Source organism: Mobula hypostoma, chromosome X2 (assembly GCF_963921235.1).
Source record: "Mobula hypostoma chromosome X2, sMobHyp1.1, whole genome shotgun sequence".
NCBI lineage: Eukaryota > Metazoa > Chordata > Chondrichthyes > Myliobatiformes > Myliobatidae > Mobula > Mobula hypostoma.
The window spans coordinates 22105239-22129697 of record NC_086129.1 but is presented as its reverse complement, the minus strand read 5'-3'; the positions used below and the strand labels follow the sequence as shown (position 1 = coordinate 22129697).

Below are 24459 nucleotides of genomic sequence, written 5' to 3'. Positions count from 1 at the left end.
GTTGGTAAGTTGATGGAAAAGATCCTGAAAGGTAGGATTCATGAACATTTGGTGAGGCATAATATGATTACAAATAGTCAATAATCATATCCAGTGATCACAATATCATTAGTTTCAATATAATTATGGAGAAGGATAGGACTGGACCTAGGATTGAGAATTTTGATTGGAGAAAGGCTAACTGTGAGGAGATGCGAAAGGATTTAGAAGGAGTGGATTGGGACAAATTGTTTTATGGGAAGGATGTAATAGAGAAATGGAGGTCATTTAAAGGTGAAGTTTTGAGGGTGCAGGATCTTTATGTTAAAAGCATAGAACATAGAATAGTACAGCACAGTACAGGCCCTTTGGCCCACAATGTTGTGCCGACCCTCAGACCCTGCCTCCCATATAACCTCCCACTTTAAATTCCTCCATATACCTGTCTAGTAATCTCTTAAACTTCACTAGTGTATCTGCCTCCACCACTGACTCAAGTAGTGCATTCCACGCACCAACCACTCTCTGAGTAAAAAACCTTCCTCTAATATCCCCCTTGAACTTCCCACCCCTTACCTTAAAGCCATGTCCTCTTGTATTGAGCAGTGGTGCCCTGGGGAAAAGGCGCTGGCTATCCACTCTATCTATTCCTCTTATTATCTTGTACACCTCTATCATGTCTCCTCTCATCCTCCTTCTCTCCAAAGAGTAAAGCCCGAGCTCCCTTAATCTCTGATCATAATGCATGCTCTCTAAACCAGGCAGCATCCTGGTAAATCTCCTCTGTACCCTTTCCAGTGCTTCCACATCCTTCCTATAGTGAGGCAACCAGAACTGGACACAGTACTCCAAGTGTGGCCTAACCAGAGTTTTATAGAATTGCATCATTACATCGCGACTCTTAAACTCTATCCCTCGACTTATGAAAGCTAACACCCCATAAACTTTCTTAACTACCCTATCCACCTGTGAGGCAACTTTCAGGGATCTGTGGACACGTACCCCCAGATCCCTCTGCTCCTCCACACTACCAAGTATCCTGCCAGTTACTTTGTACTCTGCCTTGGAGTTTGTCCTTCCAAAGTGTACCACCTCACACTTCTCCGGGTTGAACTCCATCTGCCACTTCTCAGCCCACTTCTGCATCCTATCAATGTCTCTCTGCAATCTTTGACAATCCTCTCCACTATCTGCAACACCACCAACCTTTGTGTTGTCTGCAAACTTGCCAACCCACCCTTCTACCCCAACATCCAGGTCGTTAATAAAAATCACGAAAAGTAGAACAGAACAGATCCTTGTGGGACACCACTAGTCACAATCCTCCAATCTGAATGTACTCCCTCCACAACGACCCCCTGCCTTCTGCAGGCAAGCCAATTCTGAATCCACCTGTCCAAACTTCCCTGGATCCCATGCCTTCTGACTTTTTGAATAAGCCTACCATGTGGAACCTTGTCAAATGCCTTACTAAAATCCACATAGATCACATCCACTGCACTACCCTCATCTATATGCCTGGTCACCTCCTCAAAGACCTCTATCAGGCTTGTTAGACACAATCTGCCCTTCACAAAGCCATGCTGACTGTCCCTGATCAGACCATGATTCTCTAAATGCCCTGAGATCCTATCTCTAAGAATCTTTTCCAACAGCTTTCCCACGACAGACGTAAAGCTCACTGGGTCTATAATTACCCGGACTATCCCTACTACCTTTTTTGAACAAGGGGACAATATTCGCCTCCCTCCAATCCTCCGGTACCATTCCCGTGGACAATGAGGACATAAAGATCCTAGCCAGAGGCTCAGCAATCTCTTCCCTCGCCTCGTGGAGCAGCCTAGGGAATATTCCGTCAGGCCCCGGGGATTTATCCGTCCTAATGTATTTTAACAACTCCAACACCTCCTCTCCCTTAATATCAACATGTTCCAGAACATCAACCTCACTCATATTGTCCTCACCATCATCAAGATCCCCCTCATTGATGAATACCGAAGAGAAGTATTCATTGAGGACCTCGCTCACTTCCACAGCCTCCAGGCACATCTTCCCACCTTTAGCTCTAATCTGTCCTACCTTCACTCCTGTCATCCTTTTTTGCTTCACATAATTGAAGAATGCCTTGCGGTTTTCCTTTACCCTACTCACCAAGGCCTTCTCATGCCCCCTTCTTGCTCTTCTCAGCCGCTTCTTAAGCTCCTTTCTTGCTTCCCTATATTCCTCAAAAGACCCATCTGATCCTTGCTTCCTAAACCTCATGTATGCTGCCTTCTTCCACCTGACTAGATTTTCCACCTCACTTGTCACCCATGGTTCCTTCACCTTACCATTCTTTATCTTCCTCACCGGGACAAATTTATCCCTAACATCCTGCAAGAAATCTCTAAACATCGACCACATGTCCATAGTACATTTCCCTGCAAAAACATCATCCCAATTCACACCCACAAGTTCTAGCCTTATAATCTCATAATTTGCCCTTCCCCAATTAAAAATTTTCCTGTCCTCTCTAATTCTATCCTTTTCCATGATAATGCTAAAGGCCAGGGAACGGTGGTCACTTTCCCCCAGATGCTCACTCACTGAGAGATCTGTGACCTGACCTGGTTCATTACCTAGTACTAGATCTAGTATGGCATTCCCCCAGTCGGCCTGTCCACATACTGTGACAGGAATCTGTCCTGGACACACTTAACAAACTCTGCCCCATCTAAACCCTTGGAACTAATCAGGTGCTAATCAATATTAGGGAAGTTAAAGTCACCCATGATAACAACCCCGTTATTTTTACACCTTTCCAAAATCTGCCTCCCAATCTGCTCCTCTGTATCTCTGCTGGTACTGGGGGCCTATAGAATACCCCCAATATAGTAACTGCTCCCTTCCTGTTCCTGACTTCCACCCATACTGACTCAAAAGAGGTTAGGTTGTTCCTGTTAGGTTGAAAGGAAAGGTTAAAAGTTTGAGAGAGCCATGGTTTTCAAGGGATATTGGAAACTTGGTTTGGAAAAAGAGAGGGATCTTCAATAAATATAGGCAGCTTGGAGTTAATGAGGTGCTCAAGGAATATAAAGAATGTAAAAAGAATCTTAAGAAAGAAATCAGAAAAGCTAAAAGAAGATATGAGGCTGCTTTGGCAAGTAAGGTGAAATAAATCCAAAGGGTTTCTACAGTTATGTTAATAGCAAAAGGATAGTGAGGGATAAAATTGGTCCATTAGAGAATCAAAGTGGACGGCTATGTGCAGAGCTAAAAGAGATGGGGGAGATTTTGAACAATTTCTTTTCTTCAGTATTCACTAAGGAGAAGAATATTGAATTGTGTAAGGTGAAGGAAACAAGAAGGGTAGTTATGGAAAGTATGACGATTAAAGAAGAGGAAGTACTGGCACTTTTAAGGAATACAAAAGTGGATAAGTCTCTGGGTCCAGTCAAGATATTCCCGAGGACCTTGAGGGAAGTTAGTGTGGAAATCGCAGGGGCACTGACAGAAATATTTCAAATGTCATTAGAAACGAGGATTGGCGTATTGCTCATGTTGTTCCATTGTTTAAAAAGGGTTCTAAGAGTAATCCAAGCAATTATCAGCCTGTGAGTTTGACACCAGTGGTGGGTAAATTGATAGAAAGTATTCTTAGAGATGGTTTATATAATTATCTGGATAGACAGGGTCTGATTAGGAACAGTCAGCATGGATTTGTGCGTGGAAGGTCATGTTTGACAAATCTTAATGAATTTTTTGATGAAGTTACTAAGAAAGTTGACGAGGGTAAAGCGGTGGATGTTGTCTATATGGACTTCAGTAAGGCCTTTGACAAGGTTCCACACAGAAGGTTAGTTAGGAAGGTTCAGTCGTTAGTCATTAATATCGAAGCAATAAAATGGATTCAGCAGTGGCTAGATGGGAGACACCACAGAGTAGTGGTGGATAACTGTGTGTCAGATTGGAGGATGGTGTGTAGCGGTGTGCCTCAGGGATCTGTACTGGGTCCAATGTTGTTTGTCATATACATTAATGATCTGGTAAATTGGATCAGTAAGTATGCAGATGATACTAAGATAGGTGGAGTTGTGGATAATGAAGTAGGTTTTCAAAGCTTGCAGAGAGATTTAGGCCAGTTAGAAGAGTGGGCTGAAAGATATCAGATGGAGCTTAATGCTGAAAAATGTGAGGTGCTACATTTTGGTAGGACTAATCAAAATAGGACATACATGGTAAATGGTAGGGCATTGAAGAATGCAGTAGAACAGAGGGATCTAGGAATAATGGTGCATAGTTCCCTGAAGGTGGAATCTCATTTGGATAGGGTGGTGAAGAAAGCTTTTGGTATGCTGGCTTTTATTAATTAGAGCATTGAGTATAGGAGTTGGGATGTAATGTTGAAATTGTATAAGGCATTGGTAAGGCCAAATTTGGAGTATTGTGTACAGTTCTGTTCACCGAATTATAGGAAAGATGTCAACAAAATAGAGAGAGTACAGAGGAGGTTTACTAAAATTTTGCCTGGGTTTCATCTCCTAAGTTACAGAGAAAGGTTACAACTTAGGTCTTTATTCTTTGGAGCGTAGAAGGTTGAGGGGGGACTTGATAGAGGTGTTTAAAATTATGAGGGGGATTGATAGAGTTGACGTGGATAGGCTTTTTCCATTGAGATTGGGGGAGATTCAGACAAGAGGACATGAGTTGAGAGCTAAAGGGCAAAAGTTTAGTGGTGACATGAGGGCGATCTTCTTTACTCAGAGAGTGGTAGCCGTGTGGAATGAGCTTCCAGCAGAAGTGGTTGAGGCAGGTTCAATGTTGTCGTTTAAAGTTAAATTGGATAGATATATGGACAGGAAAGGAATGGAGGGTTATGGACTGAGTGCAGGTCAGTGGGACTAGGTGAGAGTAAGAGTTTGGCATGGACTAGAAGGGCCAAGATGGCCTGTTTCCATGCTGTAATTGTTATATGGTTATATAATTATGGTCAGCATAGCTTTGTCAAAACAAGGTTATGCCTTACAAGCCTGATTGAATTTCTTGAGGATGGGACTAAACACATTGATGAAGGTAGAGCAGTATAAGATTTCAACAAGGCATTTGATGAAGGACCCTATGCAAGGCTTATTGAGAAAGTAAGGAGGCATGGGATCCAAGGGGATATCACTTTGTGGATCTAGAATTGTCTTGCCCACAGAAGGCAAAGAGTGGTTGTAGACGGGTCATGTTCTGTATGGAGGTCAGTGACCAGTGGTGTGCCTCAGGGATCTGTTCTGGGACCCCAATTCTTCGTGATTTTTTTAAATGACCTTAATGAGGAAGTGGAGGGATGGGTTACTAAATTTGCTGATGACACAAGGATGGGAGGTGTTGGGGATAGTGTGGAGGGCTGTCAAAGGTTACAGTGGGACATTGATAGGATGCAAAACTGGGCTGAGAAGTAGCAGATGAAGTTCAACCCAGATAAGTGTGAGGTGGTTCATTTTGGTAGGTCAAATATGATAGCAGAATATAGTATTAATGGTAAGACTCTTGGCAGTTTGGAGGATCAAAGGGATTTTGGAGTCCGAGTCCATAGGACATTCAAAGCTGTTGCGCAGGTTGACTCTGTGGTTAAGAAGGCATACGGTGCATTGGCCTTCATCAACCATGGGATTGAGTTTCAGAGCTGAGAGGTAATGTTGCAGCTATATAGGACCCTGGTCAGACACCGCTTGGAGTACAGTGCTCAGTTCTGGTCATCACACTTCAGGAAGGATGTGGAAACCATAGAAAGGGTGCAGAGGAGATTTACAAGGATGTTGCCTTGATTGGGGAGCATGCTTCATGACAGTAGGTTAAGTGAACTTGGCCTTTTCTCCTTGGAGCAACAGAGGATGAGAGGTGACCTGATGGAGGTGTATAAGATGAGAGGCTTTTTCCCAGGGCTGAAATGGCTTGCACGTGAGGGCACAGTTTGAAGGTGCTTGGAAGTAGATACAGAGGAGATGTCAGGGGTAAGTTTTTTTTTTATACACAGAGAGTGGGCAGTGTGTGGAATGGGCTGCCAGCGATGGTGGTGGAGGCAGATACAATAGGGTCTTTTAAGAGACTCCTGGTTAGGTGCATGGAGCTTAGAAAAATAGACAGCTATGGGTAACCCTAGGTAATTTCTAAGGTAAGGACATGTAAGGACAGCTTTGTGGGCCGAAGGGCCTGTATTGTGCTGTAGATTTTCTATGTTTCTGTGTTTGTTTATCTCTGTTTTGAAAGGGCGCCCCTTTATCCTGAGGCTGTGCCCTCTTGTCCTAGACTCTCTCACCATGGGAAACATCCTTTCCATATCTACTCTGTCTTGGCCTTTCAACATTCAAAAAACTTCAATGAGATTCCCCCCCCCCACCCCAATCTAAATTCCAGTGATTACTGACCCAGAGTATCAAACATTCCTCGTATGATAACCCTTTCATTCCTGGAATCATCCTTGTGAACCTCCTCTGGACCCTCTTCAATGCCAGCACATCTCTTCTAAGATGAGGGGCCCAAAACTGTTCACAATACTCAAGGTGAGGCCTCACCAGTGCCTTATAAAGCCTCAGCATCACATCCCTGCTCTTGTATCCTAGACCTCTTGAACTGAATGCTAACACTGCATTTGCCTTTCACACCACCGACTCAACCTGCAAGTTTTCCTTCAGGGTGTTCTGCACAAGGACTGCCAAGTATCTCAGGTTCCTCGATTTTCTCCCCGTTTAGAAAATAATCTGCACATTTTTTCTACTACCAAAGTGCATGACCATGCATTTTCCAACATTATATTTCATTTGCCACTTTCTTGCCCATTCTGTCTAAGTCCTTCTGCATCCTACCCATTTCCTCAACAGTACCTGCCCCTCCACCAGTCTTCGTATCATCTGCAAACTTGGCAACAAAGCTATCTATTCCATCATCTAAATCATTTATGTACAGTATAAAAAGTGGTCCCAACACCGACCCCTGCAGAACACCACTAGTCACTGGCAGCCAACCAGAAAAGGATCCTTTTATTCCCATTCGCTGCCTCCTACCAATCAACGAATGCTCTAACCATGTTAGTAACTCTCCTGTAATACCATGGGTTCTTAACTTGGTAAGCAGCCTCATGTGTGGCACCTTGTCAAAGGCCTTCTGAAAGTCCAAATATACAACATCCACTGCATCCCCTTCATCTATCCTACTTGTAATCTCAAAGAATTCCAACATGTTCATCAGGGAGGACTTTCCCTGAAGGAAATCTGCTGACTTTGTACTATCTTGTCCTGTGTCACCAAGTACTCCATCACCTCATCCTTAACAATTGACTCTAACATCTTCCCAACCACTGAGGTCAGGCTAACTGGTCTATAATTTCCGTTCTGCTGTCTTCCTCCTTTCTTAAAGAGCGGAGTAACATTTGCAATTTTCCAGTCCTCTGGCACCAGGCCAGAGTCCAATGATTTTTGAAAGATCATTTCTATTGCCACCACAATCTTTTATGCTACCTCTTTCAGAACCCTAGGGTGCATTAGACTACTAATGTCTTCCACAGTGAAGACGGAAGCAAAATACTCATTTAGTTCAGCAGCCATCTCTTTGTTCTGTTATTACTTCTCCTGCCTCATTTTCTAGCGGTCCTATATCCACTGTCATTTCTCTTTTACTTTTAGCATACTTGAAAAAACTTTCACTATCCACTCTGATATTATTTGCTAGTTTGCTTTCATATTTCATCTTTCCCCTTCTAATGATTTTTTTAAAGTTGTTCTCTGTAGGTTTTTAAAAAACTTCCCAATCCTCTATCTTCCCACTAATTTTCGCTTTGTTGTATACCCTTTCTTTTGCTTTTACAGTAGCCTTGACTTCCCTTGTCAGCCACGGTTGTACTATTTTACCATTTGAGTATTTCTTCATTTTTGGAATACACATGTCCTGCACCTTTCTCATTTTTCCCAGGAACGCATGCCATTGCTGCTCTGCTGACATCCCTGCCAGCAGCTCCTTCCAATTTACTTTGGCCAACTCCTCTCGCATACCACTGTAATTTCCCTTACTCCACTGAAATACTGCTACATTAGACTTTACTTTCTCCCCATCAGATTTCAAGCTGAACACAATCATATTATGATCACTAGTTCATAAGGGTTCTTTTACCTCAAGCTCCCTAATCGCCTCCGGTTCATTACCTAACACCAAATCCAGTACAGCTGATCCCCTAGTAGGCTCAGTGAGAAACTGCTCTAAAAAGCTATCTCTTAGGCATTCAACAAACTCACTTTCTTGAGATCCATTACTAACCTGATTTTCCCAGTCGACCTGTGTGTTAAAATCTCCCATGACTACCATAACATTGCCCTTTTGACACGCCATTTCTATTTCCTGTTGTAATCTGTGGTCCACCTCCCAGCCACTGTTGGGAGGCCTGTATATAACTGCCATCACGGTCCTTTTACCCTCACAGTTTCTTAACTCAACCTACAAGGATTCAACATCTTCTGATCCTATGTCACATCTTTCCACTGATTTGATGCCATTCTTTACTAGTAGAGTCACACCACCCCCTCTGCCCACCTTCCTATCTTTCTGATATAACATGTAACCTTGGACATTCAGCTCCCAACTACAACCATCCTTCAGCCACGATTCAGTGATGGCCACAACATCATACCTGGCAATCTGTTTTTAAGGCATGCAGTAAAGGTGCTCAGCACAGCAGGGAGTGAAGTACCACAGCTATTAATGATCGTGTTTCGCCTTGTAGGAAGTAATGGCTTGGAAACCCTGCCAGAGCTGACACATTCATCTAATTGCATCTCTTAACTTCAAGGTTCATTTTATTATAAAAGTAGGTTTCTACAATATTTGTGTTCTCCAGATAGCTATGTTAGAATTGCATTTTTGCTCTTTAAGATAGCCTTCCATTGGTCATACCTGAACTAACTGTAGAGTTCTGGATCGCTGGCCTTGGATGCCACGGATCTAACCTTCAGGAGACTATAAATCTCCTGATTTACCTACAGCTTTTGGTTGGGTACATCCAGTACGTTCTCAAAGGCACACACTCATCCACACAGGTCTTGACAAAGTTGGTGACAACTGTGGTATATTTGTTCAGATCCAAAGATGAATCCCTGAATATAGTCCAGTCAGAGTTCAGAGTAAATGTATTATTGAAGTACATATATGTCGCCATATATAAACCTGAGATTAATTTTCTTGTGGGCATACTCAATAAGTCCATAATAGAATCAGTGAAAGACTGGGTCAACTTGAGTGTTCAGTGTACAAAAGACAACAAACTGCAAATACAAAAAGAAAGAAATAATAATAATAATAATAATAATAAATAAATGAGTAATAAATAATGAGAACATGAGATTAGTCCTTATAAACCCATAGGTTGTGGGAACATTTCAAAGTTATCCCCTTTGGTTCAAGGGCTTGATGGTTGAGGGGTAATAACTGTTCCTCAACATGGTGGTGTGAATCCCGAGGCCTTTGTATCTTCTACCTGATGGCAGCAGTGAGAATAGAGCATAACCTGGGTACTGGGGGTCCCTGAAGATTCATGCTGCTTTCCTGCGACAACACTTCATGTAGATGTGCTCAATGGTGGGGAGGGCTTTACCTGTGATTGACTGGGCTCTATCCACTACTTCTTGTAGGATTTTGTCAAAGTTTTAGATGTCACAAACTTCTAAAGAAATAGAGATGCTGCTATGCTTTCTTCGTAATTACACTTACATGCTGGGCCTAGGACAGTTCCTCCGAAATGATAACACTGAGGAAATTTGAAGTTGCTCATCCCCTCCACCCCTGATCCATTGATGATGACTGGCTGATAGACCTCCGGTTTCTTCCTCCTGATGTCAATAATCAGCTCCTTGGTCTTGCTGACATTGAGTGAGAGGTTGTTGTTATGGCACCACTCAGCCAGATTTTCAATCTCCCTCCTATATGCTAATTCATTACCACCTTTGATTTGGCCTACAATAGTGGTATCATCAGCAAACTTGAATATGGTAATAGAGCTGTGCTTAGGCACATGGTCATAAGTGTAAAGCAAGTAGAGCAGGGGCCTAAGCATACAGCCTTGTGGTGTACCTGTGCTGATGGAGATTGTGGAGGAGATGTTTTTACCAATCTGAATTGACTGGCGGCTGCAAGCGAGGAAATCGAGGATCCAAATTCGCAACGAGGTAGTGAGGCCAAGGTCTTGAAGCTTACTGATTAGGTTTGAGGGGATGATAGTATTAAATGCCAAGCTGTAGTCGATAAAGAGCATCCTGATGTATGCATCTTGGCTGTCCAGATGTTCCAGGGTTGAGTGAAGAGCCAGTGGCACTTGCTGTGGACCTGTTGCTGTCCAATCTGTAGGCAAATTGAAGTGGATCCAAGTTGCTACTCAGGCAGAAATTGATATGTCTCAGCACCAGTCTCTCAAAACACTTGACTGTGGATGTGCCGCACAGTAGTCATTGGTGCCCTGTTCTTCTTAGGTACTGGTATAAGTGAAGCATGCTTGAAGCAGGTGGGTACCTCAAACTGCCAAAGCGAAAGAGATTAAAGATCTCAGTGAACACTCCAGTGAATATTCCACCAGCAGTCAAAGCAGTCCTATAAGCATTCTCTCACCCCTCTTAACGATACCTTTGTGGCCCTTACCGTTGGTGCTATGGTACTCCTGTATGCCTGGAGTAGAAGTACAGCCAGGTGATCGGACTTGACAAACTGCAAGCATGGGATGTCACATTAAGCATTCTTGATGGTGGTGTAACAGTGGTCAAATGTGTTAGCTCCTCTGGTTCCACAGGGGACATGTTGACAGTAGTTGGTCAGAGACTTGAAGCTCGTCTGGTTGAAATCCCTCACAATGATCAGGAAGATATGGTGCACTGTCTTATGACTGCTGATCACAGTGCCCACTCAGCTCCTCCAGTGCCAGCCTGACATTGGTCAGGGATGGAATGTACACTGCAACCAGGATGATGGTAGAAAACCCCCTCAGCAGATTGAATGGATGACAATTAACCACCAGATGTTCCAGGTCAGGGAGCAGGACTGAGACAGAACGGTCATGGCGGTGCCCTATGATAAGGTAATCATAAAGCAAACACTGCCATCTGATCCCATGTGGTGGAAGGTAAAGCCCTTAGGCCAATTCCACATGCTGATGCATGCTCTAAGCTCATCTGCCTTACCAACAATGCTCCTTGCATTGAAATAGATGCAACGCAGAATAGTTGTCCCACTATGCTCAACCTTTTGAATCCTGATTTTGTGTGTAGGCTTAACAACATCTTTCCCCACAACCACTCTACTATCTGCTCTTACAACTGCAGTTTGAAACCCTCCCCCAGAGCAGCATTAGCAAACCTTCCCATAAGGATATTAATACCCCTCCTGTTATAAGGTGCAAACCACCCTCTCTACACAGGTCCCTCCTTCCTTAGAAGAGCCCAATGATCCAAAAATCTCAAGTCCTCCCTCCTGTACCACCTCCTTAGCCATGTATTAAACTGTACGAGGGGTGATTGATAAGTTTGTGGCCTAAGGTAGGAGTCAATTTTAGAAAACCTAGCACATTTATTTTTCCTACATTTACACACTTAGTCCAGCGGTTGTGGAGCATACGGATCCCTTCTTTGTAGAAGTCGGTGTCTTGGACCTCCAGAAAGTGGTCCACAGCAGGGGTGATTGATCAGTTTGTGGCCTAAGGTAGAAGATGAGTTATCAACATCAAACTTTCTGCATTTTCACTCAGAGTTGAACTCAGTGCATGTAACGAGAGCTGTATAACTCATACCCTGCACTGGCTGCCTATCTCCTTTCCCTCTACTGACAATCACCTAATTACTTGGGTCCTGTACCCTAGGCACAACTACCTCCCCATATTACCTGTCAATCAATCCCTCAGCTTCCCAAATGATCATCCAGCTCCATTTCCCTAATGCAGTCTCAAAGAAGCTGCAGCTGGCTGCACTTTTTGTAGGTATAGTCATCAGAGGCACTGGAGGTCTCAATCTTCTGACATCCCACAAGAAGACCATTCTTCTATCCTGCTTGGCATTCCCACTGCTCTAATTGCACAATGAGAGAAACTTAGCTTAGCCTTCACCTCTCTCACCGAAGCCGCAAGCTCTCTACTCCAACACTGTCCACTCAACAATGGTCGCTCTCACAACGTCTTAAACCTCACTTCTTTTTATTGGCCCTTGCCAAGTACATAATTAACCCAATGATTTCAAGCCTGCCAAATGTCCCGACTGGCCCCAGTTGCTTTTTTTAAAATTCACGCTCTGGGCAGATAGTTAACTTCCAGGCAAAGACACAAAGGTCAAAACAATCTTTAAAGATTTTAGTAAAAACTATATCATGTCTGGAAATGCTTTATTCTAATGCAGAAACATTAATATGATTATATCCTTGTAATTTTCCTTTGATATTAGGAAGTACAAGTACTGATCAGCAACAAACTTAATTGTACTAAACCACCTGAGGATTTCAAGTTGGTCTATTAAATTAGTTTGTTGACAAAATCTCCAGAAGCTTAAACTTGTTTTACAGCTCTATTTTTAACCAGCCATATCCATAGTAAAAACAAACTTGCATGCAAAATAGCAGATTGCTCCTTGTATAGGAATTGTCTTACCAATAAACACTGCAACTTACAGGAAAGTTAATTCCACTGAAAAGGGGGCGAGTGGCTGGAAAACCTGCTTAAATCAAACTGAGCTTAAAACTTTCATGGAAGCTATGAAATTTAATAGCTTGAAATCCAAGAATATCTAAATAGCAAGCTGTACTAATTATAGAGCTCTCTTTCACAATGCTGATAGAACTGTATTTCAATGTTCCCTGAGCTATAAAATAAGAACTGCATTCAATCACAGGCGATCTGAAAGTAATTTTCACATCATTTTTTCCACAAATGAATATAAAAATCAGCTATGCTATTGATTTGTACGAGGATGAGCAAAGAACGGAAGATATGTACTAACACTAAGCTAAACAAACCCAATTGGTCTGAACTACTGAGCTAAGCTGCATAAGATGATCTGCATATCAGGTAGCTGGCCTGTGATTTCTAGTATTTTCTTATCATTTTTTCCAGCACTCTTCATTTCTACAGTATATAATGAATAAAATTTTTCAGGAGTGACAGAAATTGTTATGTAAGTAAGAGAAACAGGATCAGCCATTCAATTCACACCCTGAAATTCAATATGACATGACCATAGATAACAATTATAGCAGCTTTATTTAATAAATTCTCTTTACAATTTCTCTGTAATTCATAGTCAGCCAATACTCAAGTTTATTGCACTAAGAATTAAAGACAGCTTTTTTTAAAAAAAAGGGAATAGCAGTGGATCTCTTTCCTTGAGTGATGAGGTGATGATATCCTCTACGTTCTTATTTTTAAAATAAATTGGGGAAGGTTGAGCAGCAGACTGAACAATGCTGGAGAAGTTGCGACGTTAACAGGTATGCCACTTAATAATAATTCAACAATCCTCCATTATGCACAGAAAGTAAGTGACAAGCTGAAGTTGGAGGATTTGGTGGCACTGTGGTGCATTAAGAGAGTTGTAAAGCAGATAGTTAAGCTTTCATCAGAGCACTGACAACAGCCTTGGCATTAAGGCTACGCAAGTCATTGTAGGTCTGTCCTGTTCCAACAAAGACTATTGGTTGGCCAGTGATGTAAGTCATAGAAATGGCAGCACCAACCTGAATGAGGAAATGTAAATATTAAAGAGCGTCAATTAAAATGCATTTAGTAATAAATAGCAATAAAAAGGCATCCTAATCACCTCCATGACTTCTATACATGAAGCTCTGAAATAGCTACAACCTAGTCTAAGTTACAAATTACTTTTTTTTTTAAAATGTGATTAAATGTATTAAGATTGCAGAACTTGAGGTCAATTTCTATAGGGAAATATATTGAAAACAAACTGTGGGAAGAACTCTGATAATCGTGAGAAAGAGGACTACAACAAATTGCTCGTTTCTCTCAATCTGCCTGTTGAATTTATTACAAGGCTGCAATTTGGGATGACAACAAAGGAATGTCACTTTGTGTTTGTTACTAGTAATGGAAATACAGCACAATGTTGAAAGTGCAGTACTGCAGTAAGTTCAGGCAAAGTCCAGGTTTAACATAATTATGCTCACACCAACTATCGGTGGATGAAGAATTTCTAGTTGCATTTATAAAAGGCCTTGGTTGAAGCCTTCAGACATAGGTGTGAATGATATTCTGCTGCTATTTTCAGCATTTTTTTTCTCAATTCAGGCAAACGATTAAATGATAAACAGAAAATGCTAGAAAAACTCAGTTAATGTTTCAGTGTTGAGGAAACAGAGAGCCTGCAGAGAGACTTAGATAGTTTAGGTGAATAGGCCAAGAAGTGGCAAATGAAATACTATGTTGGAAAAGTGTATGGTCATGCACTTTGGTGGAAGAAATAAACGGGCAGACTATTATTTAGATGGGGAGAGAATTCAAAATGCAGAGATGCAAAGGGACTTCGGAGTCCTTGTGCAGGATACCCCAAAGGTTAATCTCCAGGTTGAGTCTGTGGTGAAGGCGGCAAATGCAATGTTGGCATTCATTTCTAGAGGTATGGAATATAAGAGTAGGGATGTGATGTTGAGGCTCTATAAGGCACTCGTGAGACCACACTTGGGAGTATTGTGTGCAGTTTTGGGCTCCTTATTTTAGAAAGGAGATACTGACATTGGAGAGGGTTCAGAGAAGATTCACGAGAATGAAAGGGTTACCGTATGAGGAACGTCTGGCAGCTCTTGGGCTGTATTCCCTGGAGTTCAGGAGAATGAGGGAGGATCTCATAGAAACATTCCGAATGTTAAAAGGGCTAAACAGATTAGGTATGACAAAGTTATTTCCTATGGTAGGGGAGTCTAGGACAAGAGGGCACGACTTCAGGAGTGAAGGGCGTCTATTTAGAACAGAGATGCGGAGAAATTACTTTGGTCAGAGGGTGGTAAACCTGTGGAATTTGTTGCCACGAGCGGCTGTGGAGGCCAAGTCATTCAGTGCATTTAAGGCAGAGGAGTGGGGACGACTGGAAGAATTGGATCAGCCCATGATTGAATGACGGAGCAGACTCAATGGGCTGAATGGCCTACTTCTCCTCCTATATCTTATGGTCTATCATTAGAGGGGGCGAATATGGGCCTTTTAACATTACCTTATCATCAATGGTATCAAATTTGGTCAGTACAATGCCATCAATCAGCCGTGGTTTTTCAGCCATCGAATGGTCAGCTAGAGCCTGGTTAAATTTTACCTTAGGAGAAAGAGAGAAAATCAGATTTTACAGACACAGAATATTAACAAGTTGAACTAAAGTACACAGGAATATTGCTGAATTTCAGTAAAGTACAAGACGTACATCCTTTTAAAAAAAAGTGGCACAGATAAATTTTTTTTCTAAACCTGGATTGTGGAGAAAGTAACACAAAATGCTGGAGAAACTCAGGTCAGCCAGCATCTATGGAACTGAATAAACAATCGACTTTAAGCCGAGACCCTTCACCAAGACTGGAAAGGAAGGGGGAAGAAAAACCAGAATAAGGTGGTTGGGGGCGCAAAGGAGTACAAATTCAAAAGATGATAGGTGAGATAGAAAAGACATGTCAAAAGGGTAATGTTATGATTGTCATGGGGGATTTCAATGTGCAGGTAGTTTGGGAAAATCAGGTTGCTGTTGGATCTCAAGAAGGGGAATTTCTCGACTGCCTACAAGAGGGCTCTTTAGAGCAGCTTGTGGTTGAGCCCACTGGGGGATCAGCTATTCTCAATTGGGTGTTGTGTAATGAAACAGATATGATTAGGGAGCTTATGGTAAAGGAACCCTTCAGAAGCAGTGACCATAATACAATAGAATTCACCCTGCAGTTTGAGAGGGAGAAGCTAAAGTCAGATGTATCAATATTACAGTGGAGTAAAGGGAATTACAGAAGTACGAGAGAGGAGCTAGCCAACATTGATTGGAAGGGGACACTAGCAGAGATACAAGAGCAGCAACGGCTGGAGTTTCTGGGAGTGATTCAGAAGGGGCAGGATGATACATCCCAAAGTAGTAGTAGTATTCTAAAGGTAGAGGGCATACAATACACAAACATTAGTGGGAAGTTAGAGGATTGGGATGCTTTACAAAACCAACAGAAGGCAACTAAGAAGCCATAAGGGGGGGGGAAGATGATGAAATATTAAGCCAAGCTAGTCAATAATATAAATGAGGACACCAAAAGTTTTTTCCAGAGATATGAGTACGAGAGGCAAGAGTAGATATTCGACTGCTTGAAAATGATGCTGGAAAGCTAGTAATGAGGGACAAGGAAATGGCAGATGAACTAAGTATTTTGCGTCAGTCTTCTCTGTGGAAGACAAAACCAGTTTACCAGAAATTCAAGAGTATCAGGGGGCAGCTGCTATTACTGCGGAAGAAGGTGCTTGGGAAACAAAGGTTTGAAGGTAGATAAATGACCTGGACCAGATGGACTACACCCCAGAGTTCTGAAAAAGGTAGCTAAATAGATTGTGAAGGCATTAGCAATAATCTTTCAAGAATCAATAGATTCTGGCATAGTTCCAGAAGACTGGAATATTGCAAATGTCACTCCAATCTTTAAGAAGGGATGGAGGCAGAAGAAAGGAAATTATAGACCAGTTAGCCTGACTTAAGTGGTTGGGAAGATGTTGGATTTGATTGTTAAGAATGTGGTTCCAGGGTACTTGGAGGCACATGATAAAATAGACCAAAGTTATCATGGTTTCCTTAAGAGGAAATCTTGTCTGACAAATATGTTGGAATTCTTTGAGGAAACAACAAGGATAGACAAAAAAGGAGAGTCGGTGGATGTTGTGTACTTGGATTTTCAGAAGGCCTTTGACAAGGTGCCACACGAGGCTGCTTAACGATACAAAAGCCCACGGTATTACAGGAAAGATACCAGCACGGATAGAGCATTGGCTGATTGGTGGCAGGCAAAAAGAGAGAATAAAGGAAGTCTTTTTTGATTGGCTGCCGGTGACTAGTCGTGTTCTTTCTACTTTGTATGTCAATAATTTGGATTATAGAGTTGATCGCTTTGTGACCAAGTTTGCAGACAATACAAAGATAGGCAGAGGCGCAGGTAGTGGCAGATTGGATACAGTGTCGGGAAGTATATATGGTCATGCACTTTGGTCGAAGGAATATAAGCATAAACTATTTTCTAAACAGGGAGAAAAAAAACAAAAATCCAAGGTGCAAAGGGCCTTGGGCAGGATTCCCTAAAGGTTAATTTGCAGGTTGAGTCAGAGGAGGAAGGCAAATGCAACGTTAGCATTCATTTTGAGAGGACTAGAATATAAAAGCAAGGCTGTAATGCTGAGACTTTGTAAGGCACTGGTGAGGCTTAACCCTAACCCTGAGTATTGCGAGCAGGTTAGAGTTTTGGGGCTCTTGTCAAGAAAGGATGTGCTGACATTGGAGAGGGTTCAGAGGAGGTTGACTAGAAAGGTTCCAGGAATGAAAAGCTTATCGTATGCGGAGTGATCGATAGCTCTGTGCCTTTACTCACTGGAATTTAGAAGAACGTGGTGGTGGGGGGGGGGCCCCAAATCACATTGAAAGCTATTGTATACTGGAGAGCCTAGATAGAATGGATTTGGGGAGGATGTTTCATATGATGGGGAATTTAGGATCAGCGGGCACAGCCTCAGAATAGAGGGCTGTCCATTTAGAACAGAGACGAGCAGGAATTTCTTTAGCCAGAGGGTGGTAAATCTATGGAATTCGTTGCCACAGTCAACTGTGGAGGCCATATCATTTGGAGTATTTAAGGCAGTGGTTGATAGGCTCTCGATTAGTCAGGGCGTGTAAGGTTAGGGGGAGAAGGCAGTCGAATAGGGTTGAGAGGGATAATAAATCAAAAAGGCGCAACAGTGCCTTTATTTCCTGCGGAGCATCAAGAAAGCTCACCTCTATCCCAAGATACTGATAGACCTTTACTGCTGTACCATTGAGAGCATACTCACCAACTGCATCTCAGTGTGGTATGGCAATTGTCCTGTATCGGACTGCAAAGCACTCCAGAGTGTGGTGAAAACTGCCCAGCGGATTATCGGCACTCAATTGCCCACCATTGAGAACATTTACCATAAACGCTGCCTGGGCAGGGCGAAAAGCATTATCAAGGATGCATCTCACCCTAACCATGGACTTTTTACTCTCCTCCCATCCGGTAGGCGCTACAGGAGCCTCCACTCCCGCACCAGCAGGCACAGGAAGAGCTACTTCCCTGAGGCTGTGACCCTGCTGAACCTCATATCACAGTGCTAAGCAGTATTGCACCCATATTGTACTGTCTCAGTACTTTTATATTTGTGTGCTGTAGCACTTACTTTTTATTCGCAGTTATTTTGTAAATAACACTATTCTTTGCATTTCTGGTCAGATGGTAACTGCATTTCACTGGCTTTGTATCTCTACTCGGCACAATGACAATAAAGTTGAATCCAATCTAGAACCATAGAACATTACAGCTCAGAAACAGGCCTTTTGGCCCTTCTTGGCTGTGCCAAACCATTTTTCTGCCTAGTCCCACTGACCTGCACCTGGACCATATCCTTCCATACACCTCTCATCCAAGTACCTGTCCAAGTTTTTCTTAAATGTTAAAAGTGAGCCTGCATTTACCTCTTCATCTGGCAGCCCATTCCACACTCCCACCGCTCTCTGTATGAAGAAGCCCCCCCTAATGCTCCTTTTAAACTTTTCCCCCTTCACCCTTAACCCATACCGTCTGGTTTTTAATCTAATATGAAATGGCAGAGTAGACTTGATGGACTGTATGGCCTAATTCTGCTCTTCTGTCTTATGGTGAAGCCAGGTGGGTGGGGGAGGGACGAACTAATAAGCTGGGAAATGATAGGTGTTAAAGATAAAGGGCTGGAGAAGAAGGAATCTGATAGGAGAGGAGAGTGAACCATGGGAGAAAGGGAAGGAGGAGGGGACCCAGGGGAGGTGATAGGCAGTTGAGGAGAAGAGAAGAGTTAAGAGGGGAGCCAGAGTAGGGAGTGGGAGAAGAGGGAAGGGCCGGGGAAAAAAATTATCAGAAGTTAGAGAAAACTGTGTTCATGCCATCAGGTTGGGAGGCAACCCAGATGAAATACAAGGTGCTGCTCCTCCAACTTGAGAGTGGTCTCATTATGGCAATAAAGGAGGCCATGGACTGACATGTTGGACTGGAATTAAAGTGATTGGCCATTGGAAAATCCTGCTTTTTACGAATGGAGTGAAGGTGCTCAACGACCTACGTCAGGTTTCACCAGAGAAGGTAACATTAGGAGGTCCGGATACAGTAGACGACCACAACAGGTGGAGTGTTGTCTCACCTGGAAGGACTGTTTGGAGCCCTGAATAGAGGCAAGGGAGGTGGTGAATGAGCAAGTATAGCATTTTGGCCGCTTGCAAGAATAAGTGATACTGTATCTGGTGCTCCCGGTGCAACCTCCTCTACATTGGTGAGACCCAATGTAGGTGGGGGCGGAAGAAAAAAAAAATCACTTTGTCGAGCAACTTCGCTCCATCTGTAGTTACATAGATGCTACCTGACCTGAGTTGCTTCAGCATTTTGTATGTTTTACCTGATTTCCAGCATCTGCATAATCTCTTAGTGGAAGAATATTTTGAGCCATACAAAATAAAATGGCCTACTTTATTCATAATAACAAGAGTTAAGATTTTCTTTTCTTTTGTAGGATCTGGGTGTGGTTGACAAGTCCATCATTTTCCCCCACCCCTATTGCCTTAAAAGGAAGGGAACTGTCTTCTTGAACCACTGCAGATCTGGTGAAAGTACTCCCAAAGTGCTGTTGGGGAAGGAATTCAAGGTAATTACATAACAACACTCAGTGAATTAGTGTTTATAAGTCGGTTATTAAATAACATGGGGAGATGTGTGCAAAGAGAATGAGCCTAATTGTTATTGCGAGTGATAAACAGCAATCAATACTCACCAATTGATCCACCGCCTCATTTCCTACCAATGCCTCACCAACAAATAATACCAGATCTGGCATATTAATGGCAATGAGTTTGGCAAGAGCTGTCATTAAGGGAGTATTGTCCTGCATACGACCCGCAGTATCTATCAGAACCACATCAAAGCTCTGATTTCGAGCTGCGAAAGAAATACACATTTTAAACATTAAACCAACATTAAACTTGTCTATGAGAAAACTACATTTAGAAGTCATCAAGCCAAATAGTAGAAAAAAAAGCTGAGCTGAAGAGAACTAATGTTTGTTTTAATTTTCTTGTGAATATTAATTCATTTTGTCAATTGAGAATCAGTTTCCAACAAGTCTTCAGATCAGAAGTCAATAATTGCTTCAGTCTGTACTGACAGACTCAACTTTAAACCTTTGTTTAGGAAAATCTGGTTCATTGTGCTGGAGTTATATTGTATTGTCTAATAGACAGGGGCCTGTTCCTCAGTTTGGTTATGCCTAAGTAGAACATCTAAAAGCATTCTCCAATTAAGTACAGGCACACTTGAAAAAGTTCCAGGTTTGTAAATAGAATGACAAACTGAACCCCTATTTCTCCAAGGATTCCCATTTCTTTCAGAAAAGTATTTTCCATGTACCTGTAATGGTCTGGAAAATAAATACCTATGGTTCATTGGATTTATTGCATCAATAAAAACTACAATAGCTACTGAGAGCTTTGGAAAAATTCTGCTCAACACCTTTATTTTTGATTTGCAGAATTCTATAAACATGCGTCAGAAGTTTAAAAACAGTAAAAAAAAATTTTTTTAATTAAAAACAAATCACTTTTAATTCAGAGATATGAAACCAGAAAGATTTGTAGATGATACATGGTCCTAACAGCTTCAGAATTTAAGACCTGCAAGTTCATGTAAGATCTGTACAAAAGCACTAGAGTATAGGAAATGTAATAGCACTGGAAAGAGTGCAAAGAAAATTTCTGGTAGTGGTGGTCCTGCAGAATTTTAGTTAGGAGTAATGATTAACTAGGCTGGATTTGTTTTCTTTGGGAACCAAGTAGCATACAGTACAAGAGTATCAGAAAAATAACTAATGAAATACTTGATGTGCTAAGGGCAAAGAGCAGACAAATGCAATTGGATCCATAGCTCTTATTTTTGGCCAGCAAGAATGCAAATAAGCTAAATGGTCTCTTTATATGGCATCTCCAATTGCTTCACAGATAACAGGGCACACAGTGTATTAAGCTGCCATTGTGGAAGCTATTTAGCATGTTACAATATCTTACTACATAAACAATCAATTAGTTTTTGATATCACTAGTTCTGGTCAGGAGGATAAGAATGACCTTCAAACAGTGAAAATATTTCAACTGGAGAACAGTAACTCTGATTGAAAAATAATACTTAAGCAGTACTGCAGAAAGATAAAAACAGATTTAAAGTAAAACAACTAATACAAAGTGACAGCTTGGCAAAGTGCAAGCAGGTTTAGATAGTGAAGAAAATAGAAAATGGATTTTTAATAATCAAAAAAATTACCAAATGCAATAGCCTCCATTGCAATGCCAGCAGCATCCTTCCCATAACCTCTCTCAAACAGCTGGACCATGTTTTGACCATTGTGTTCCTCTGGAGGGTGTAGGGCAATCAGGCGGCGAGTGTGAGTTCTGAGCTGCTCTACAGCTCCAGCACGGAAAGTGTCACAAGCAGCAATAAGAACCCGAAATCCATTTTCCATCAGCCAGAAGCTGATCTGCAGGAAGCAAAGACAGAGCACAAATGATAACACCTTCCCATTCAGATGCTGATTACTTTTGCTGGAGACTAACAGCACTGAGTGTTTTTATTTTCACAGATTGCAAAATGCATTTGCCTTAATAACTGATGATATAAATGAACTTTGTATTAACAGTGAGAGAAAACAGGGAAGAATTAGGAGAAATAAAAATGATGTGATAAAGAATACCCCTTCATGAATTCCTAGAATAAAAAGTAATTGATGCATGTCATCACGATGATCATGATGAATTCCACGCATGGATTGAATTTTTTAGTACAGCATGCTGGTTTAAAATATTAACAGACCAAAATGATTTCAAATGTGAAAAATGGAAACAGGAGCAGGTTACTCAGTCTCCAGAGCAAGGGTTCCCAACCTGGGTCCATGGACCCCTTAGTTAATGGTAGGGGCCCATGGCATAAAAAATGTTGGGAACCCCTGCTCTCGAGTCTGACCCAGCAATCATAATATTGGGGCTAATCTAATGACAATCTCAGTTTGATATTCCCACACACCTGTTAATCATTTACTCCCGTGCCTTCAAGGAAACCACCTCCATTTGCCTTAAAATATTCAAACATTCTATTTCTGCTGTCCATTTAGGAAGTTCCAAAGACTCAAGTCTCAGGAGAAAATAAAGACTCTTGTCTTACATGGGAAACAATTTTTTTTTTTAAAATAGTAGCCCCAAATTTGGGATTCTTTCACAGGAGGGAACATTCTCTCACATTCACTGTGTCAAGAACCTACAGAATCAACATTTTAATCAAGTCACAATCTAGTGGATTGTCCAAACCTGCTCTGAGAATATTGTGGGCAATTTTGGGCCCATATCTAAGAAAGGATGTGCTGGCATTGAAGAGAGTCCTGAGGAGGTTCACAAGAATGATACTGGGAATGAGGAGTGTTTGATGGCTCTGGGCCTATATTCACTGGAGTTTAGAAGAATTGGGGGGGGGGGGGGCGCGGGGAGAGAGAAGAGTCTCATTGAAATCTATCAAATACTGAAAGGCCCAGATAGAGTGAATATGAAGAGAATGTTTCCTATAATGGGGGAGTCTAGGACAGAGGGCACAGCCTCAGAATAGAAAACCAACCCTTTAGAACACAGATGAGGAGGAATTTCTTAAGCCAGAGAGTGGTGAATCTGTGGAATTCATTGCCACAGACGGCTGTGGAAGCCAAGTCAATGGGTGTATTTAAAGTGGAGGTTGATAGGTTCTTAGTTAGTCAAAGGGTCAGGAGAGTGGGGTTGAGAAGGATAATAGGTCAGCGATAATTGAATAGTGCAGCAGACTCAATGGGCCAAATGGGCTAATTCTGCTCATGGCCTTCCCTCCAAACGCAATCTTCCCATTTCACGTATTAGTTTATTCTGAACTGATCCCATTGCAAGAACCACCTTCTTAAGTAAGGAGACCAGCACTGAACACAATATTCTGGATGTGCTCCCATCCATGCAACTGAAAATCAACCTCCCCTAGCAATAAACAATGGCATTCAATTAGCTTTCTCAATCACAGGCAAGTCATATGAATTTAGAGCACAAATCAGCACTTGCAATTGGGATAATGGGCACACAGTTGAGGGAAGTGCTGGATTGTCAGCTTAATAATGGCAGAGAGGACATCCAGACCTCAGAGTGTCTACTGAGGCCCTATGGTAGATGTTAGAATTAAGAGAAGGGTGGTCATTTTGCTGTGTTAGATTATGCAACTGACAATGGTTAGTGGAAATTAGAGGAACAGATAGTAAGCAAATCACATAAAAGTGTAAGAGCGATAGCAGTGGGGGAATGTAACTCTCCAACATAGACCGGGATTGCTTTGGTGCAAGAGGCTTTACCAATCTGCAAGGGCAGATATCAGAATAGTTTTCCCCATAGTAGTGATTACAAAAGCAAGGTGACATAAATTTAGGGCGAGAGGAAGGCATTTTAAGAGGACTTGAGGGAAAAGTTTAAAGATTGTGAAATGGTTCCTACAGGTTGGAGGGTTGCAATTCAACCCAAAAGAGAGAAGAAACACGGAGGTGCAAGACACTGAAGATGCTAGAATCAGGAACAGACAAGAAAATGGAGGAGGTCAGTAGTCAGGTCACTTCTGTGGAGATATTTGGGCAGTTAATGTTTTGGGTGGGGACCCTTCATCTGAAATGAAAAATGAGGGGAAGGGATGGAGCAAGCACTGGCAAGCAAGATGAGCCAGGGTGATAAGCAGATGGAGGAGTGCAAATACTGAGAGATTAGGTGGAGGCAACAAAGAGCTGGTGATGATAGAATCCAGTAGGAAAGGAAGGGGGGCATGGAATCAAATAAGTTGGTTGGACAGATGGGAACACTACAACCCAGTGGTAGGAATGTGTGGGTGATAGGCAAATGGAAAGGAGGGAAAAAAATGGGACTGGGCGTGTGCTGGGTTGGGACTGGGAAAAACTAGGTACATCAGGAGAAAGGAAAGGGAAAAAGTGTGCAGTTTACCTGATATTGGAGAATTCAATATTCACGCCATCGGGTTGGAGAGTGCCCAGGTGGAATATGAGGTGCTGTTCATCTAGTTTGCGTTTTTGCTTCCCCCAGGCAGTAGAGAAGAAGGCAGAGGATAGGGAAAGAAACAAAAAACCAGGGAACTAGAGATTGGTTAGCCTAACATCAGCAGGAGGGAAAATGCTAGTCTATTGTGAAA

At 42.1% G+C, this 24459-nt stretch overlaps 1 protein-coding gene across 3 annotated transcripts in view; it reads right to left on the bottom strand.

The window, feature by feature from the left end:
* Positions 1-13187: 13187 nt before the first annotated feature.
* Positions 13188-24459, bottom strand: part of srpra (SRP receptor subunit alpha) — a 70791-nt gene continuing 59519 nt past the window's right edge. For all 3 annotated transcript variants that reach the window (XM_063038223.1, XM_063038224.1, XM_063038225.1), the window contains 4 exons: positions 21535-21748; positions 19997-20160; positions 15177-15275; positions 13188-13689 (listed from right to left, as the gene is read on the bottom strand). In XM_063038223.1, coding sequence (XP_062894293.1) covers positions 13561-13689; positions 15177-15275; positions 19997-20160; positions 21535-21748 — 606 coding nt within the window. In that variant the 3' untranslated portion in view covers positions 13188-13560. The remainder of the gene's footprint in view (positions 13690-15176; positions 15276-19996; positions 20161-21534; positions 21749-24459) is intronic.